The 18,024-nt window shown below is 41.6% G+C and overlaps 1 protein-coding gene across 1 annotated transcript in view; it reads left to right on the top strand.

The window, feature by feature from the left end:
- LOC126278766 (odorant receptor 2a-like) overlaps positions 1-18,024 on the top strand; it is a 78,084-nt gene that overhangs the window by 44,920 nt on the left and 15,140 nt on the right. The window contains exons 5-6 of the mRNA XM_049979043.1: positions 2,758-2,857; positions 6,600-6,810. Of these exons, the coding sequence (XP_049835000.1) occupies positions 2,758-2,857; positions 6,600-6,810 (311 nt within the window). The remainder of the gene's footprint in view (positions 1-2,757; positions 2,858-6,599; positions 6,811-18,024) is intronic.

Genomic DNA, 18,024 nt, shown 5'->3' with positions numbered 1-18,024 from the left:
ATCCTCATGGTCTCTTCGCGAGATATACGTAGGAGGGACGCCACCGCCGTTCTTTCACGAATTGAATAGAACAGTAAGATAGAGGCGCTTCTCACCAATCCTGCCTATATCAAGCTGAGACGGGATCCGACTGGCAAGAGTCAGAAAAAAAACATTAGATCTTCACAAGAAGATCTATGTTCACACTAAAGTCATTAAGGGCCTTCGTCAGCAGGTTCCAGTCCCTCCAAGACTGTACTGACTACCGAAGATACATAAAGACGGGACCCCTCTTCGGCCAATAGCGAGAAACATTGGAGCTCTTACCTATTTCCTCGCTAAATATCTTACTTCTCTGTTGGGATCTCACGTAGGAAAATGCGACCATCACACACGGAATTCAGAGCACTTCATAGGACGCCAGAAGACACTTAAGCTACAACTGTCGGATGTTTTGATTAGCTGTGACGCTGTATATTTGCGAAAGAATCACTGAAGGACTCATTAGAGCGTATTAGCAGCAGGTTTGGGAAAGACACTGTAGTATTGTTTACACATGTGCTTACCTCAATTTATTTCTTATTCAGTAACAACTGTTTTGAACAAGTGGACAGTGTCGCTGGGGGAAGTCCTCTTTCTGCCACGGTGGCCAAATATTCTATGAAAGACTTTGAGGAAAAAGCACTGCAGTCGGCAAGTCTCCAACCTCTGTGCTTGTGGCAGTGTGTAGACGGCAGGTAAGTGGTGGGTCCCACGGGATAGAGATTTCATTCATGCTCGCTCCATCCGAAAATACAGTTAATGATGGACGTGGAAAAAATTCCATCTTATTTTCGATGTCATGGACATGGACAAAAGTCAACGTAACACTGGAACACAGTGGCTACTACAAACCATCTCACACAGAGCTATATTTGCAGGCCACAAGCTGACATCATCGTACCCACCAGGTTAGCCGTGAGCACTAATGCGCTGCTTCCTGGACTTGGGTAGGAGCGCCGGCCGCAGATCGAATCCGCCCTGTGGATTAACGACGAGGGCCGGAATGCCACTAGGTGAATACCGGGCGGGTCCCCAGTTCCGCCTCAGTTACATAACTCTCAGACTTTTAAAGTTCACACTATTTCATGACACTCTAGCTGCAGACATCTGGGGTACACTAATTCCGTCCTGTGGGTGTACGGGGTGGCGGCAGGAAGGGCATCAAGCCACCCTCTGCAACTGACACTGCCAAATCCGCAATAAACCGGTCGACCTCTCGTTGAAGCGAGATAAAGGCAGACAGAAAAGAAAGCTGACATCATCCTCCGCAGCGCTGTAGTGTCATACGATCTTTGGCACATAGAACACAAGTGGTCTCATTTACTGATACTCTGCCTGATGAGCTAAAAACAGTTTTCAGACAGAACGGTTGTTTTGGTAGATATGTCGTGCATTCAGTCCTGCTGTGGAAGCACTCACTGCAACAGCGATCTTGCAGTATTGTGGCAGCATGTCTTCAAGAACAGAAAGAATCCTCAAGAGCCCCAACATTAAGAGTATTTTTCGGCCACCATCAAAATTGAGGAATTTGTTGTGTTCGGTCAAAGACGATATTGGCCTTAGGAAACGTGGAGTATATAAGGATTCCATGTCAGTGAGGGATATCTTATACCGGATAGACATACTGAACCGTGCAAGAACATTGTGCTGAATGCCACCGACATACACACCTGGGCCAGCCCGATAGAGTAGCGGTAGTGGAAAATTGCCTGGAAGTTTTATCCTCATCGTCTTCTTCCTGGGACTGATTTTTAAGGAGGCCATAGATATTCGTACGGAGAACAATGTTATCAACTGGGATGTAGACGGATGGTGGACAAGTATAGTGCAGTGTGAACAGGTACAGTGTAGTGTTGGGTTTCTGATGTATGGGGATGATGAGAAAAGGGAGAGGGCGAATCTCAGTGCAGACACATAGTCTGTTACTCTCGAATAACATCAAATGGGCCGCCGAATGTAACATCCCCATAAACAATGTTACATGGCTTTACTTCATGAGGGCACTGTCTCAAAAATTGGTGGCTGGGAACCTTACGCCACGACCCCTCCTACCCTTGCTGGCCAAATGCGAGCAACGAAAATTTCATCCACCATCAGGATTCGTACCGGCCTACTTCGAGCGCCACCACACAGGTCCGCGTTAGCGATGTCGGCTGCGGAGGCGGGTGTATGCTTCGTCACTGAAAATCGATAGCTTCGGCCCATTTACGTTGTCGTCTATTAAGAAAACAATTCCCTAATTATTTTGTCTCCTGAAAAGTGTAAAAAGTCCACATGAAAAACTTATCATATAGAGGCACCATCAGCAGAAATTAATAAATTTGCATTTGTAAACAAACGGGGCCAATACCTGAACCACTACTGTGTTTTCGTTAAAAATCATCGAATTTTCGAAGAGTGATGATGGAAATCGGCCATATCCTGTCGATGGAACAATCGAGGCATTGGCCCTACGTGATTTACGGAATCTACAGGATATTTGACCCATTGCTTCTAAAGAAACTTCTTTCAGGGTGGATTCTACTCGTAATTCTGTCTTCCGAACTCTAATAATAGGAAACCATTTATAGGACCGATAATCGTACCAGGATCACTGCCTTTCATGAAGCGCCATCACTTTCCGTGAAAGTAAAAGGTACAAGTACGATCCCGGTACATAATACAGACTGAAGCTTTCAGTAATTCTAATTAAAGCACACACCATACTGCAAAACAAACGATTATCTTCCTTTCCAGGTACGTTCAGGAATTGGAGAACGTAATGAGCCAGCCACTGTACATTCTGCTCTCCACGAACATGATGAACATGTGTTTACATATGTTCACATTTGTTATGGTAAGTCTGACATTCAAGAATCTGTTACTGCCTGTAAGTCAGGGTTTGAACTGTATAAGTCTGGATATGAATGTAGTGTTTTAAATACTGCATGTGTAACATAACGAAACACTGTACACTGTGTAAGGTTTGACATTAACAGACTGTGAAACGACGTAATCATTTAAGACCGTGCAAAAAAAGAATAACAACAACGATGTCTACTCATATATTTTCAGCTAGCCTTGTTTAGATCTCAGGATTAGCACTGTGCTTCTGAAACACTTTACGTACTTTGGTGGTGTAGCCACCCCGCCACGGAGCATGTTAACCATATCGTTCAGTCAAAAAAGATACAATTTTACAGACTGAAATGCCATTATTAATGGTGATATTTAGCATTTTCTCTTACCCAATAGGCACCTAGCGTTGAAACTCATAATACAGATCTGAAAACTTTCGTCCTCCATTAACTTAACGATGGTATGCGAAGTGCTTTAGAATGAAGCAAATGGCGTATTACACTGTCAGAAGAAACCTGAAATAAATTTCTTTTATTAATCCCGCCAAATTTTATACAAGGAAGACAAGCTACTAAACAAATATAAGATACTTTTCATTCGCTTTATGATAAGGAAGTAAGTTATATTTTCCATAAACTTAAATGGTGTATCTCGTATCTAGAAAACAATTCGAGATAAAAAAATCTTCCTTTAAAGTAGAAACCATTTTATACACATATATACACCTAATGAAACTGCGAAAAACAGTTACAGTACCTCCAGTCTATAAATTAATAACAGTTTGAGAGTGTCATTCAGTTCGAAAAACTGCGGAAACAAGCACAATTATACTTTGGGGTAGGGAATCGTATTATATGAAGGAAATGGGTCTAAAATTAGTCAGGATTTATGTCGTTTCCGAAACAGTAATGAAATCCCTTGGAAGAATTTTGTCCTCATCTTGCAGTAGAAATCAATATTTTGCAAATAATATTTGAATGGTTCTCACGATGAAAGGAATAAACTAATTTTTACGACAGACAATTCGAAAATCAGTGCACTGTAAAAACCCAGTTTAGCCGCAATTATCCATAAGTTTACTAAGTTAGACCCATTCTGTACGTGTGGATCTGCATTCTCCAACATGTATCATCAACAATTTATCAGCTTTTAGTACACCATAACTGCAATTTATCACATAGTATACAATTATAAAGCAATTAGAAGTCTGGGTCTGTTACTATAACCTAAATACGAGATCCTCTTTCTCTTATTGCTCCACTCCTTGTTTCCCATTTTTTTTTTTGAAGCTGTTGCAGAAAGACATCGAACGCAGCTCTATGGTGAAGATGATGTTTACCTTCCCGGCGTATCTCTACCAGACGGGGACCTACTGCATCTTCGGACAGGCGATAATTGACCAGGTTAGTTCTACACAAAGTTCATTAATTGCCCTGATGTTACTCTGACCCAGTTTCGCCGGCGCTGTTGTTCTAGCTTGCTGTTAGGATTTAATTAACGAACTTCCTCCTCCCAGTTGTGTGGACGTCTGATACGTTTTAACGGTTGATTATCTGCTGGGAAGATCCGTCCATAACGTTTTGGCAGTGATTCGAAGTTGTGGCAGACAAACGAGTAACATTTGCAGATGAGTACTGCAAAGTATGTGAGGTTTGGAAGCCAGATCTGGAAGCTGGAGGGATCTGGAGAGATTGAAGAAGTGTCGCTAACCTTCTTCCGACAAACGTGTCGTCTTCTAAAGTTGTGTCCCCAGTGCAGAAAGCAGCTCGTCGGTTGTGGGATTTTCTTCGGTGAAGGCTGCTATACTGTCAACTTGAACCTGTGATTGTGCTTTTTATGGGATGCCATTTTCCCAGGTTAGTCTCCGTATCTACAGAGGGCAAGATCTGTAGCACTGACAATGGTGGTAGGCGACACTTCTCATTAATGTACCCTGTTTGCTTATATTTTAAATCATTACACATTTTGCACTATCTTTTACAACATCCGACATAGCTTTCGTAATAGTACAGTAACTTTTCTCACAACTTTCGATGTAAAGTACATGTCCGTCCCTCCAGAACGACCAAAACATAGTTATCGCTTTCGTCTCCCTTGAACGCCCGAAACACAGTGATTAGCGCAGCCAAAGTACTTCGTCCCCCAGGCGCGGCAAAGCGACTGGAAGGTGTCCGAAGCACTTCAGTTGCCATATCGTTACTCTTATGTTTCTTAAAACTAGTGAAATTTAATAAACAAAAACAAAAGATTCGTAGGGTAACCATGAGAGCTTGTCATACCAAAAACTGGGTTAAATACAATGAAAAGTATATAAATAATAAACAAGAGAATGTGCCGACCAATCCGAAGCAAGTTCAGTACAATCAGTGGACTCTCCCACGGGACTGGTACATATTGTACCATCTGTCGCTTGTACCTCACCCCAGTTTTGCCCCATATGCTACTTCACGTGTATCAAGCTGCATCAAGGTAAGCTTCTAGCAAAATAAAATACTGGCGTCCACAGCCAGGAATATCACAGTACCCAAGGAGAATTATTTAACAATCGAGGGAAATTTTACCAAATTGACAACAAAAACGATCGGAAATAAAATTTGAATGAAACAAAAAGGGCTGCTTTTGATAATGATGACAAAAAGTGCAGATATTTTACAACAAACAAATCATTGCATTTTTCAACATAATCTCTGGTCGTTGGTAAAGAATAGGTCCACAGAGTTTATGACTCATTTTGTCCTGAAGGAAAACAGCTTCCGTCAGTGTCTTCAAAATAGTTCGTAAAGACTAAATTCTCCAACATTTTCAACTCAGAGAGTAGGAAGACGAAACTTGGAGTTAAGTATGTAGAACAGAGTGGGTGATGGATCAGTTCTATTCTAGTTTATACACTTCATCCTCAGTAACTGCCAGACTGGGGGCGCTTTTTGGTCATGATGAGAGAGCATTGTTTCGTAGACCAATCTAGGTCATTTTTCATTAAACACGAGTTACTAGTTATTCAGCATCGAGTCATAATGAACCGCAGGACTCTACCACTTTCCAAGTAGCTCATTATTTTAAACGACTGCGATCCCTACGAAACGATGGCCATAGTCATAGCAGCTCAGATAACTGTTTTGACCATATTCGGCAAACTATCAATGGACGAAATTTTTACAGCTACTTCAGTTCTGATTTGCGATGGTGGATCGAGGTTTAATCCATAGCCGTATCGTTGCTCTGCTCAGTCATTCAGTCTTTAGCATTTCCCCGAATTATCCGCAAGGAATAATGTGGTCTAACTGCAATAAACAAAATCGTGAGTTTTGTACATGATGTTGGGCTGTTAGTGTGCCGAATGGCCAGACGATACTACCAGGTATAAACTTTTGCATTGATAGTTGATGTGGTCAATAAATACCATGAGACATCTACAAAAAGAACACATTAATACGTTTATTTGCAAAATGTGAACTTAATTTTTGAGCTATACACGATTGTCTATTGCTGTAGGTTCTTCCGTTGTGATGAGTTACAGTGACAGTAATGCCCTTAATAGAACCAAATAGTCTTGAACGATTAGACACATACACATGGTCCAGACAAAGAGGATGGCAAGATGGCGGTGAGTGAGTGACACGCATTAGTTCGGCTCACAAGTTCACCTGAATTTCCGAGCTGTTACAAAGCAGTTAGGCTGCTCTCGGAATTAGTGGAATCATGTGATGAGTGCTTATGTAACATTAGCATTTTATTTCAAGAACCTGTAACCGTAACTGCATTTAAAATGGATGACCGTCGAACAACGCGCAGCATCGTCATCGGCCAGTTTGGACAGAGTGCTGGGGTCGAGCCGACACCAGGAGCCACGGTGGAACCTCCCGGCAGCCCCAACATCGCCGCACTCATAATGGCTGTGGAAACAAGTGGGAGCGAGATCCATCCTTTGAAATTTCTTTTGAAAGAGACAGGGTAAGATTGCTCGAACGGAAATTGGCAGAAAACTCTGAAGAACCTGAACACTACCAGAGACATGATAACCTCACATGGGCAGGCCACGACGTGTGGATCACGAACTTAGTTCGAACTTTGTACTCCTTTAGATAGCCTGGCCTAGAGAAGTCTACTAATATCAAACATAGGCATTAATTTTAGGATGAAATTTCTAAGAATGTACGCCTAGAGTACATCTTTGAATGGTAGTGAAACATGGACTGTGAGAAAACCGGAACAGAAGAGTATCGAGGCATTTGAGAGGTGGTGCTACAGACGAATGTTGAAAATTAGGTGGACTGATAAGGTATGAAATGAGGAGGTTCCTCGCAGAATCGGAGAGGAAAGGGATATGTGTAAAACACTGACAAGAAGAAGGGACAGGATGATAGGACATCTGCTAAGACATAAGGGGATGACTTCCATGGTACTAGAGGGAACTGTTGTTGTTGTTGTCCTCAGTCCTGAGACTGGTTTGATCCAGCTCTCCATGCTACTCTATCCTGTGCAAGCTTCTTCATCTCCCAGCACCTACTGCAACCTACATCCTTCTGAATCTGCTTAGTGTACTCATCTCTCGCTCTCCCTCTACGATTTTTACCCTCCTTACTGCCCTCCAATGCTAAATTTGTGATCCCTTGATGCCTCAAACCATGTCCTACCAACCGATCCCTTCTTCTAGTCAGGTTGTGCCACAAACTTCTCTTCTCCCCAATCCTATTCAATACCTCCTCATTAGTTACGTGATCTATCCACCTTATCTTCAGTATTCTTCTGTAGCACCACATTTCGAAAGCTTCTATTCTCTTCTTGTCCAAACTAGTTATCGTCCATGTTTCACTTCCATACATGGCTACACTCCAAACAAATACTTTCAGAAACGACTTCCTGATACATAAATCTATACTCGATGTTAACGAATTTCTCTTCTTCAGAAACGCTTTCCTTGCCATTGCCAGTCTACATTTTATATCCTCTCTACTTCGACCATCATCAGTTATTTTACTTCCTAAATAGCAAAATTCCTTTACTACTTTAAGTGTCTCATTTCCTAATCTAATTCCCTCAGCATCACCCGATTTAATTAGACTACATTCCATTATCCTCGTTTTGCTTTTGTTGATGTTCATCTTATATCCTCCTTTCAAGACACTGTCCATTCCGTTCAACTGCTCTTCCAAGTCCTTTGCCGTCTCTGACAGAATTACAATGTCATCGGCGAACCTCAAAGTTTTTACTTCGTCTCCATGAATTTTAATACCTACTCCAAATTTTTCTTTTGTTTCCTTTACTGCTTGCTCAATATACACATTGAATAACATCGGGGAGAGGCTACAACCCTGTCTCACTCCTTTCCCAACCACTGCTTCCCTTTAATGCCCCTCGACTCTTATGACTGCCATCTGGTTTCTGTACAAATTGTAAATAGCCTTTCGCTCCCTGTATTTTACCACTGCCACCTTTAGAATTTGAAAAAGAGTATTCCAGTCAACAATGTCAAAAGCCTTCTCTAAGTCTACAAATGCTAGAAACGTAGGTTTGCCTTTTCTTAATCTTTCTTCTAAGATAAGTCGTAAGGTCAGTATTGCCTCACGTGTTTCAACATTTCTACGGAATCCAAACTGATACTCCCCGAGGTCCGCATCTACCAGTTTTTCCGTTCGTCTGTAAAGAATTCGCGTTAGTATTTTGCAGCTGTGACTTATTGAACTGATAGTTCGGTAATTTTCACATCTGTCAGCACCTGCTTTCTTTGGGATTGGAATTATTATATTCTTCTTGAAGTCTGAGGGTATTTCGCCTGTCTCATACATCTTGCTCACCAGCTGTTAGAGTTTTGTCATGGCTACCTCTCCCAAGGCCGTCAGTAGTTCTAACGGAATGTTGTCTACTCCCGGAGCTTTGTTTCGACTCAGGTCTTTCAGTGCCTTGTCAAACTCTTAACGCAGTATCGAATCTACCATTTCGTCTTCATCTACATCCTCTTCCATTTCCATAATATGGTCCTCAAGAACATCGCTCTTGTATAAACCTTCTATATACTCCTTCCATCTTTCTGCCTTCCCTTCTTTGCATAGAACTGGGTTGCCATCTGAGCTCTTGATATTCTTACACGTGATTCTCTTCTCTCCAAAGGTCTCTTTAACTTTCCTGTAGGCAGTATCTATCTTACCCCTATTGAGATAAGCTTCTACATCCTTACATTTGTCCTCTAGCCATCCCTGCTTAGCCATTTTGCACTTCCTGACGATCTCATTTTTGAGATGTTTGTATTTCTTTTTACGTGCTTCATTTACTGCATTTTTATATTTTCTCCTTTCATCAATTAAATTCAATATTTCTTCTGTTACCCAAGGATTTCTAGCAGCCCTCATCTTTTTACCTACTTGATCCTCTGCTGCCTTCACTACTTCATCCCTCAGAGCTACCCATTCTTCTTCTACTGTATTTCTTTCCCCTATTCCTGGAGGGGACTGTAGAGGGCAAAAACTGAAGAGGAAGACAGATATTGGAATACATCCAGAGAATTACTGAGGACATAGGTTGCCAATGTTACTTTGAGACGAAGAGGTTAGCAGAGGAGAAGAATTCGTGGCGAACCACATCTAACCAGTTGGAAGACTGATGAGAAAAAAAAGCAGGTCACTAAAAAAACATAATGCCCAAGTAGTAAGGTGCACTATATTCTGGAAATCTCGAGAAAATCGCAACATACATTTTACGTGTCGATTATGCGAAGGTGCTGCATACAGTACATGAAGTCATTGTGGTTAAGCTGTCACCGTTCACACTTCGCACCTGAGTAATGGCCGAGGCGGCGGTTTGGATCGCGCTAATACTTAATTTTATTCCACATTTTATTCATCACTATATGCATTTTCAAGAAGTCGTAGTGAATTTCACATGTTATTTCACTGTTTACTATTTGCAGTTAAAATTTCAGGGACGGAGGACAGAGTTGGAAAGCCCAAGTCAAAACTCGCTAAATAATTATGCGAATGACGTTATTCAGTAATATATTATATCACGATGTGCGAGACCAAATGAATAATGTACAATTACTGGTCAGGTGTTCTCTCGACTTCACACGTCACAGAATGGTATTTGTCATACAGACACGGTCCGCAGCTCGAGGTCTAGTGGCTAGCGTTGCTGCCGCTGGATCGTGGGGTCCTGGGTTCGATTTCTGGCCGGGTGGGAGATTTTTCTCTGCCCGGGGACTGGGTGTTTGTGTTGTCCTCATCATTTCATCATCTTTATCATCATTACCGACAGTGATTAGATTGGACTGTTAAAAAAATTGGACTGTGTAACAATTGGGTCTTTTCAAGGCCGCTAATGACCATGAAGTTGAGTGCCCCATAAACCCGTCATCATCATCATCGTGATCATATAGAGATGATGTTTTTGTTGATCTCTATTCCAGTTTTCTCTACAGGCTCCGGAACTCTCGGAACCGACATGATGAAAAAGTTTTTTGATGTTTGTGTTTTGAGATTAAATTGAATTCAACAGACCGTTTGCTTTTACATCCCTAACGCTTAAGGTAAACATAGGAAAATTATAAATTATTTTTATTATGAGAATTGAAATATGGTCTGAGTAGAATGTATTCTTTTTATTATGTCTACAATTGCCAGTTTCAACCGTGGGTAATTTTCAAGCACATATATTAAGCTTGAAAATGACGACGGTTGAAATTAGCCCAATTGTACGCATAAAAAAAGAACAAAACCTATGTTGATCATGTTTTCATTCTCAAAACACGTTGAGGATGTAGACACCCACAAAAATGAAATTTTAAAATATTTTTATTAGTTCCTGAAATGTGGTCACAAGTGTAAGAACTTTGATGTAAGTCACTTGAAGCGGATACTATCGTCAATTGTGCTGAAGAAGATGAAAGCGCGAACAAAGACGTAATATACGTCACAGCATTGATTAGCAAAGCATCACTTGATGCACTAATAAACAGTCCTCTTGAGGCACACAGTTCAACATTTACAAGATCATCAGAAACTACTACAACTTCTTGGTACTGCACTATGATGTTGATTCCTTTGGATGAGGTCACAAACATGGAGTAGAGCTCTTGCAAGCTTGGCTTTATATTGACCTCAGTGTGGGGGCACGGCATTACTGGGGGAGAAGTGTGGTCTTTGGGACGGCTTCCCATACGTCATCGCTGATTACAGCGGGCCCTCTACAAGTTTGCGGTGTTGATATGCATTGCCGACTTTGCAATGGCACCGCGATCTCTGGACGATACCCCAAGAACAGTGAGGTTTTGCGCTGTGGCCATAGGGTTCCAAACCGAAATACACCACCAAGTATTCTTATTGGCCAAAGACTGTAAAAGCTCGCTGGTCCCGTCAACATATGTCTTGCAGTTACTAGTCAAAGAACCACTGTGTTGGCAGACAGATAGATAACTGGAGAGTTTTGAGACTGCCAAGCAACTGTCGCAGCATGCACAAACACATTGTATGAAAGGCTTTCATACCATGACAGATGCGTTTCCACTGTGTCTTTTGGGAGAACGTATCTTCGTCATCAGCTGTGTTAATGTGGCGTTTGGTTAACAAATGGCAGTGTCTGGCAGGAGAAAACAAAATCATCTTTTAGCACAATGCTCAAAGTTATGTTACAATTTTTAGTTTCAGTTTAAACGACATGAATCTCCACAAATCCCCGAAGAGACTTTGTAAGTACCTCCCTCCACTCCCAACAACATCCAAATCTAAGTAGGGGAGACGGTCGATGAACAAATGGTGAGACAAGAAGTTGAATGGTTGTTCTGCAGACATTGATTTTTGTTGAGCCCCTGAAGACAAGTGGCGCTTCTGGAAAGTACACAGAGCTAGTGGCCTGTGGTATGGGCATGAAACTTACTAGATAGAGTAGCTGATTGTTCAGAGTATAAGTAGATCGGTTTTTCTTCAGGGATGAACTGACTGTTGTCGAGATGGCTCGTGGTGCGTTTTCAGAGCCAGCGCCTGGTGGCGCAGGGCTCGATTTACTAGAGGATTGTGTGGGATTGGTGTTTTGAGAGCCTGACAGCAGAAACGTCATGCTGGTGAACAGATATTTGTGATCAAAGTCCAGGTCACTGCAAGCAGTTGTTGACCGTGTGGGAGTGTTATTGGTAATCTGATTACAGTGGTACTGCTGAAGGTTTTACAGAGGGAGGAGTTACTGCTGCCATAGTCCAGCTTACTGAAAATGGTACTTGACTGTGTGCGCTTGTTGATGAGAAGCTGATAGCAGAGTGGTTATGCTGGTGTATTTTCAGAAGGAGCAAAAAGTGATTCTGAGCACTATGGGACTTAACATCTGAGGTTATCAGTCCCCTAGACTTACAACTACTTAAACCTAACTAATCTAAGGACATCACACACATCCTTGCACGAGGCAGTATTCGAACCTGCGACCATAGCGGTCGCGCAGTTCCAGACTGAAGCGCCTAGTAGCGCTCGGTCACAACGGCCGGCTTCTGAAGGAGCAGTTGATGGCGTTAGAATCCAGCTGACTGCCGGCAATAGCTGAGTGAACATGTGTGATTGTTGCTGAGAACCTGATGGCGGAGAAGTGCTGCTTGTAGGTTTGCAGAGTGAGAGTCTGGTCGTATCATTCATCTTACCGGAGACACTAGCCAACTGTCAGCGAGGGATTCATGTTGAGCACGTGATGCGAGAGTGGTGCTGAGTTAATGGTTGGTGGTGTCGGAGTCCAGCTTATCACAGGTGATATTGACTTGTCCTGTGTGACTAGTGTTGGGAACCTGATGGCAGAGTGGTGCTGCTGGAAGGTTTTTAGAGTAGCTGGTTGTGTCAAAGTCCAGCTTACTTCAGATTGTGCAGTGTTTATACCACATGACGGCCCACATTTATTGCACTTTGTTACTATGCTTTAATTCACGCTATCGGCAGATTTCATTACGAGAGTAGGTAGGATCAAAAGGCAGATTCATCGAAAGACGTGCCATGCTGTCACACAGCATGAGAACGGCCGGGTGAGCAAGAGCATTATCGTGTTGGAGGCGAGAGAGATAGTAGGATTTACTTACCACGCCGGGCGCCAAGAAACGGAACTTTCATTATTAATATATAGAGTTAAATATTAATCGTGCTGATGACGTTACTTGCACTGAGAGCTCGTTAATAATAATTTCAATATTACTCAGTTCATCAGGAAATAATAATTACTATTTTCAAAATGGCTCTGAGCACTACGTGACTTAATATCTCAGGTCATCAGTCCCCTAGAACTTAGAACTACTTAAACCTAACTAACCTAAGGACATTACACACATCCATACCCGAGACAGGATTCGAACCTGCGACCGTAGGGGTCCCGCGGTTTCAGATTGAAGCGCTTAGAACCGCTCGTCCACACTGGCCGGCCAATTAAAATTTTATTTTGTGTCATTGCTTTGTGATGGAAAGGAACAACCAATCATAAGTGTGCCCCGAAAGTGCTGGCGGCAAACTGCTAAGATAGCTGGCTGCTAGCCTATGATCGATTTACGAGGACGTAATGTATGAATCCGTGTGAAAAATCTGATTTCATGTAAGGATGGAAAGGTTTGTTGTAAAATTGTCTTGGATGAAGTAGTTGTGTTGGTTTTCGAGGTGAAAACACGCAACTGTTGTGTGAAGTGCAGCTCTGCGTAAAGAAGAAATTAAATGTTAAGTGAGTCTCAGAAAATATTTTTGTTCGATCTTTTGATGATTCTAAAGTCACGTTAAGCATTGTTCTGATTTTTACGGTGCTCGGGAACTAATGATTAATGATACATCTTTTTATTAATCGTTTTACTAATTTTGTCATTAGCGAAATAAAGCGAAATTTGTTGGTATCCTAACATTTTATGATTGTTATTATGCTTATCATTTAACCACTTGTCACACTGTTATACACGTGCGTTAAGAGTTCGTGACCAACGGAGCAGTGACCAACTGAGGCAACGTCTACGAGACGCGCCTAGGCAGTTACGAGAAGTAGGGATGGACGCTCTAGACCTTCATCTGTAAATCACACGTGGCTTCACTGTGCGTCCCTATGTACATAGTGGTGCAGACGATACAATCGTTCCTCTGTGTGCTGTGGCAGCGTTATTCATAGCATCTACACTAGAGAAAACGGCCAGTAGGCGACGTGTAATTGACGTAGCAGATGGCAGGAACTTTTCTCAGATAACAAATTTGCAGGATGGGAACCATGCGTGAACTTAAAAGAGAGTGTTTAACTGAAGTTGGAGAAACTGTAAGCTGTGCTTGTTTGAAGAGAACTGCGAATTTGAATTTTGTTGTGGATTATGGCAAGGTGAAAAATGAACGTAGGGATCCCAGTGTCACTGTTGAAACGGTGTGATATTATTTGTCACGGACAACGGATGTTTGGGCAGAAAATCTGTTTTGAACTCTGGGTGTAAAACGGATTTTATGAGGTATGAATGGACGGTTAACATCACGATCGTAATCTGATTGTGATGTCTGAACTGCGAGTGGATCTGGGACAGTGAAGACAACGTCATCATCGGGCGGCTTGCGCGACTTCACTGCGGCGGCAGCAGAGACACAGTACAGGCGACTGGAGGCGGCGTGGCCGGCGAAAGCTAATCGTCGCGGACGTTTGCAAGCTGGTTGCCTCGGCTGCGCTTGGCGGGCTGCGAGCGATGCAGGCGTACTGCGGGCGACTGACCGTAGGTCCGGCTGGTTTGGCGGTGGGTATCGCAACAGAGTGGAGGCGACGTCTCGCTTCACTAGAAGAGAACTTTTTTGTAATTTCAGGGGACTTATCTTGTAATTTTAGTATTTATTGATGACGCAAGATGGATTATCGTAATGAAAATATGGGTGATGAGATCAACTCTCAAGCAAAAGTTGCTACTATTGAGGCCAATATTAATCAATTAATTAATAATGACAATAATAATGTACTACCATTGACTGAATTCATACTGTAGCATATGAGAAAACTGTTGGGTCAGTGCGGAAAGTCATGTTAGCGACAGTGTAAACAACATAGATAATATATTCGATGATGACATTGTTGAAGTAAAGGAAGAACAAGACTTTAATGTTAATGTAAATCAAGTTGAATCGATGGCGCTGCCAAGTAGTGATGATGCAGTTAATACTGTAACTTCTGCTGAATATGATTTTAAAATGTTGTTATGCGAAATGAGACAGATGTTAAGAAATTTTAATAAGTTAAAAAGTGATCTGTCCTAATAATTTTGTAGGGATCTGGAACTAACCAGTAATCAAACGAATTACGTGTTTAAAAAACTAGAGAAGATCTGTGAAATAAAATTAACGAGGGAATTGATCAGCTGACCGAATCTTATAATGAATTAAGAAGGAAAGTTAAAACTGATGATGGCCTAAATGAACTCTGAATTGATGGAATGAAAAAATACTTTAACGTCGAGGAACGTAGATACTGAAAATGGCACATTAAATACTGAGCAGGAAACGTTAGAAGAGGTTATTTATTTGTAATGAAAATAATGTGCTAGAATATGACAATGAAATGGGAAAGAGTGACGGTAAGCGTTATGAATTAACGTCAGACATAGGTGCCGTAAGTGAAGATATGATAACGAAAGTGTTGAAAGGAAAACAGGGGTTAAACATGTGGGAAAATGTGCTTAAAAAGGCGAACACAGTAATGCTCATGATGAAGTAATGAAACCTGAATATAGTTGTTATACGGACGGGAGTATTAACAGAGTAATGACAAATGTAGGTAACATGGATGAGGAGTACTTAATCAAATCGATTCATGAATAAGATAATACTGTCTGTGACGTCGTAAACCGGAACAATGCCTTTAAAATCTGCAGTATAAAGTGTAATTTTATTTGGTGGAAGAATGGTCTTGGTGATGTAGTTTATGATCGGATAGGTCAAGCGACAGGGTATGTTGTAAATAAAGCATTGCTAAAGTTATTGAGAAAACATCAGAAAATCTAAAATCGCTGTTATTAAGAAACACTATGCTTACTATCCATTAAGTTTCAGGCATACAGCCTCACAAATAAAATTTGTTCCACTAATATTTCGGCCACATATCGTCCGGCCATCTTCAGTCTTGCGACTTACTTTGAGGATGGCCGGGCGATACGGGGCCGAAATATCAGTGGAACAAATTTTATTTGCGTGGCTACATACCCGAAATTTGATGGAGTACTCATTACGCCGCGAAAAGTAGAAAATGCACAACTATGCTTACTGGTTTGAGGTGCAGGAGTATACCACATTCAAACGACAGCTTCTGATTGTGTTACAGTAGCATGACAAAGTGAGATGATAATAGTACGTATTTGTTTAAATTGCTACAGGTATACCGAGCAATTTAGTGTATACTGGGACGTCATTTTATTGTTTTGCTGATATAGTATGGCACTGACCACGAATTGTGTATGTATTAAGCGTTTATTTTGTTAAGTTGGGTGCGGTACAGCGTGTGAATTGTTAAATAAGCTAAGCACATTATTGCAGTTCTGAAGACAAGGTTCTGTTGTGCGGGGTGACGAATTACCAGGTAACAGCGGTTGCGGAAAAGTCGTTGCCACGGAACTACACAGAGCAGTAGATGTATGACGCATCGCGGATAGTAAGAGGTCACTTAATGTTTTCAAACTTGGGACCTAGTTACTTATGAGGTGAAGATGAATATCTTACGATTGTGTTTAGATTATTATCCATTCATGTAATTCACAATTTCGGTACTTTTGGTCGTTTCAGGAAGGTTGTAAAATTGAATGTGTCTAACGATTGCATTATTTAATATATGTTGCATTTATCAAAATATACGACGGGGAATAAAGAGAGCGTGCCAACAACACCAGAACGAATCCAATAACGACCAGATCAGCACGCAGTTCTGCAATTTCTTCAAAACAAGGTAATCTTGTAATACATTCATGTTGGGAGATATGTAGCGTTATGCCAGATCCCTGTCCAAGTTTATTATGACTTTGTTGCTGTGTTTTAATGCAAAGTAGGGAGTAGGTAGAATCAAAAGGCAGATTCATCTAACGACGCGCCAGGTGGTCATATAGCGTGAGAACGGCCGGGTGAGCAACAGCCGAATGTTATTGGAGGAGGGGGAGAGAGAGAGAAGAGAGAGAGAGAGAGAGAGAGAGAGAGAGAGAGAGAGAGAGAGGCTTCTCCTACCATGCTGGACGTCGAGAAACGAGTTTTTTATTATTTATATTCACTATTTAAATATTAATATACAGCTTCATCTGTGCTGATGACGTTACAGTCTACGGTCGGTTTCCAAGGAGGTAAAACATGAAATGCGATCTCATGTAAGGACGGAACAGTTTGTTAAAAAATTGCCTTGGACGATGTACTTGTGAGATGTGTTAATCCAAAGCAGCCTGCCATTGATTTTCACGGTGGGAACACGCGAACAAGTGTGTGAAGTCAGCTCCGCGTAAAGAAGGAATTAATTGTCAAAACTGCCTCGGGAAACGTATTTGTGCGATCTCGTGTTGATTCTAAAATTGTGTGAAGTATTGTTGTGACTTTTGCGGTCGGGAACAAATTATTGATGACTGGGGGTCTTTTTATGAAAATTGACGATAGACTGGCTATAGAAATCGTTTTACTAATTTTACAACTAGTGAAATGAAGCAAAACTTTTTAGCATCATAACATTTGGTCTCTTAATATGCTTAACATTTAAAGCTACCCACTTGTCACATTACTGCGCACTGCTTATTTCAGAACCATTAGTGTTCACGATCGATGGAGAAAAAAAGTCTACGATGCGCGAGGTAAAAAGTTGGCTACAATTAAGTTACAAGAAGAAAAAAAAGGGGGGGGACGCAGTAGACTTTTGTATGCAAATCACACATACACTACTGGCCATTAAAATTGCTACACCACGAAGCTGACGTACTACAGACACGAAATTTAACCGACAGGAAGAAGATGCTGTGATATTGAAATGATTAGCTTTTCAGAGCATTCACTCAAGGTTGGCACCGGTGGCGACACCTACAATGTGCTAACACGAGGAAAGTTTCCAACCGCTTTCTCACACACAAACAGCAGTTGACCGGCGTTGCCTGGTGAAACGTTGTTGTGATGCCTTGTGTAAGGAGTAAAAAAGGGTACCATTACGTTTCCGACTTTGATAAAGGTTGGATTGTAGCCTATCGCGATTGCGGTT

Source organism: Schistocerca gregaria, chromosome 6 (genome assembly GCF_023897955.1).
Source record: "Schistocerca gregaria isolate iqSchGreg1 chromosome 6, iqSchGreg1.2, whole genome shotgun sequence".
In the NCBI taxonomy this organism is placed as follows: domain Eukaryota; kingdom Metazoa; phylum Arthropoda; class Insecta; order Orthoptera; family Acrididae; genus Schistocerca; species Schistocerca gregaria.
Note: the sequence above shows the minus strand (reverse complement) of the source record. Positions and strands in the feature narration are given on the sequence as shown.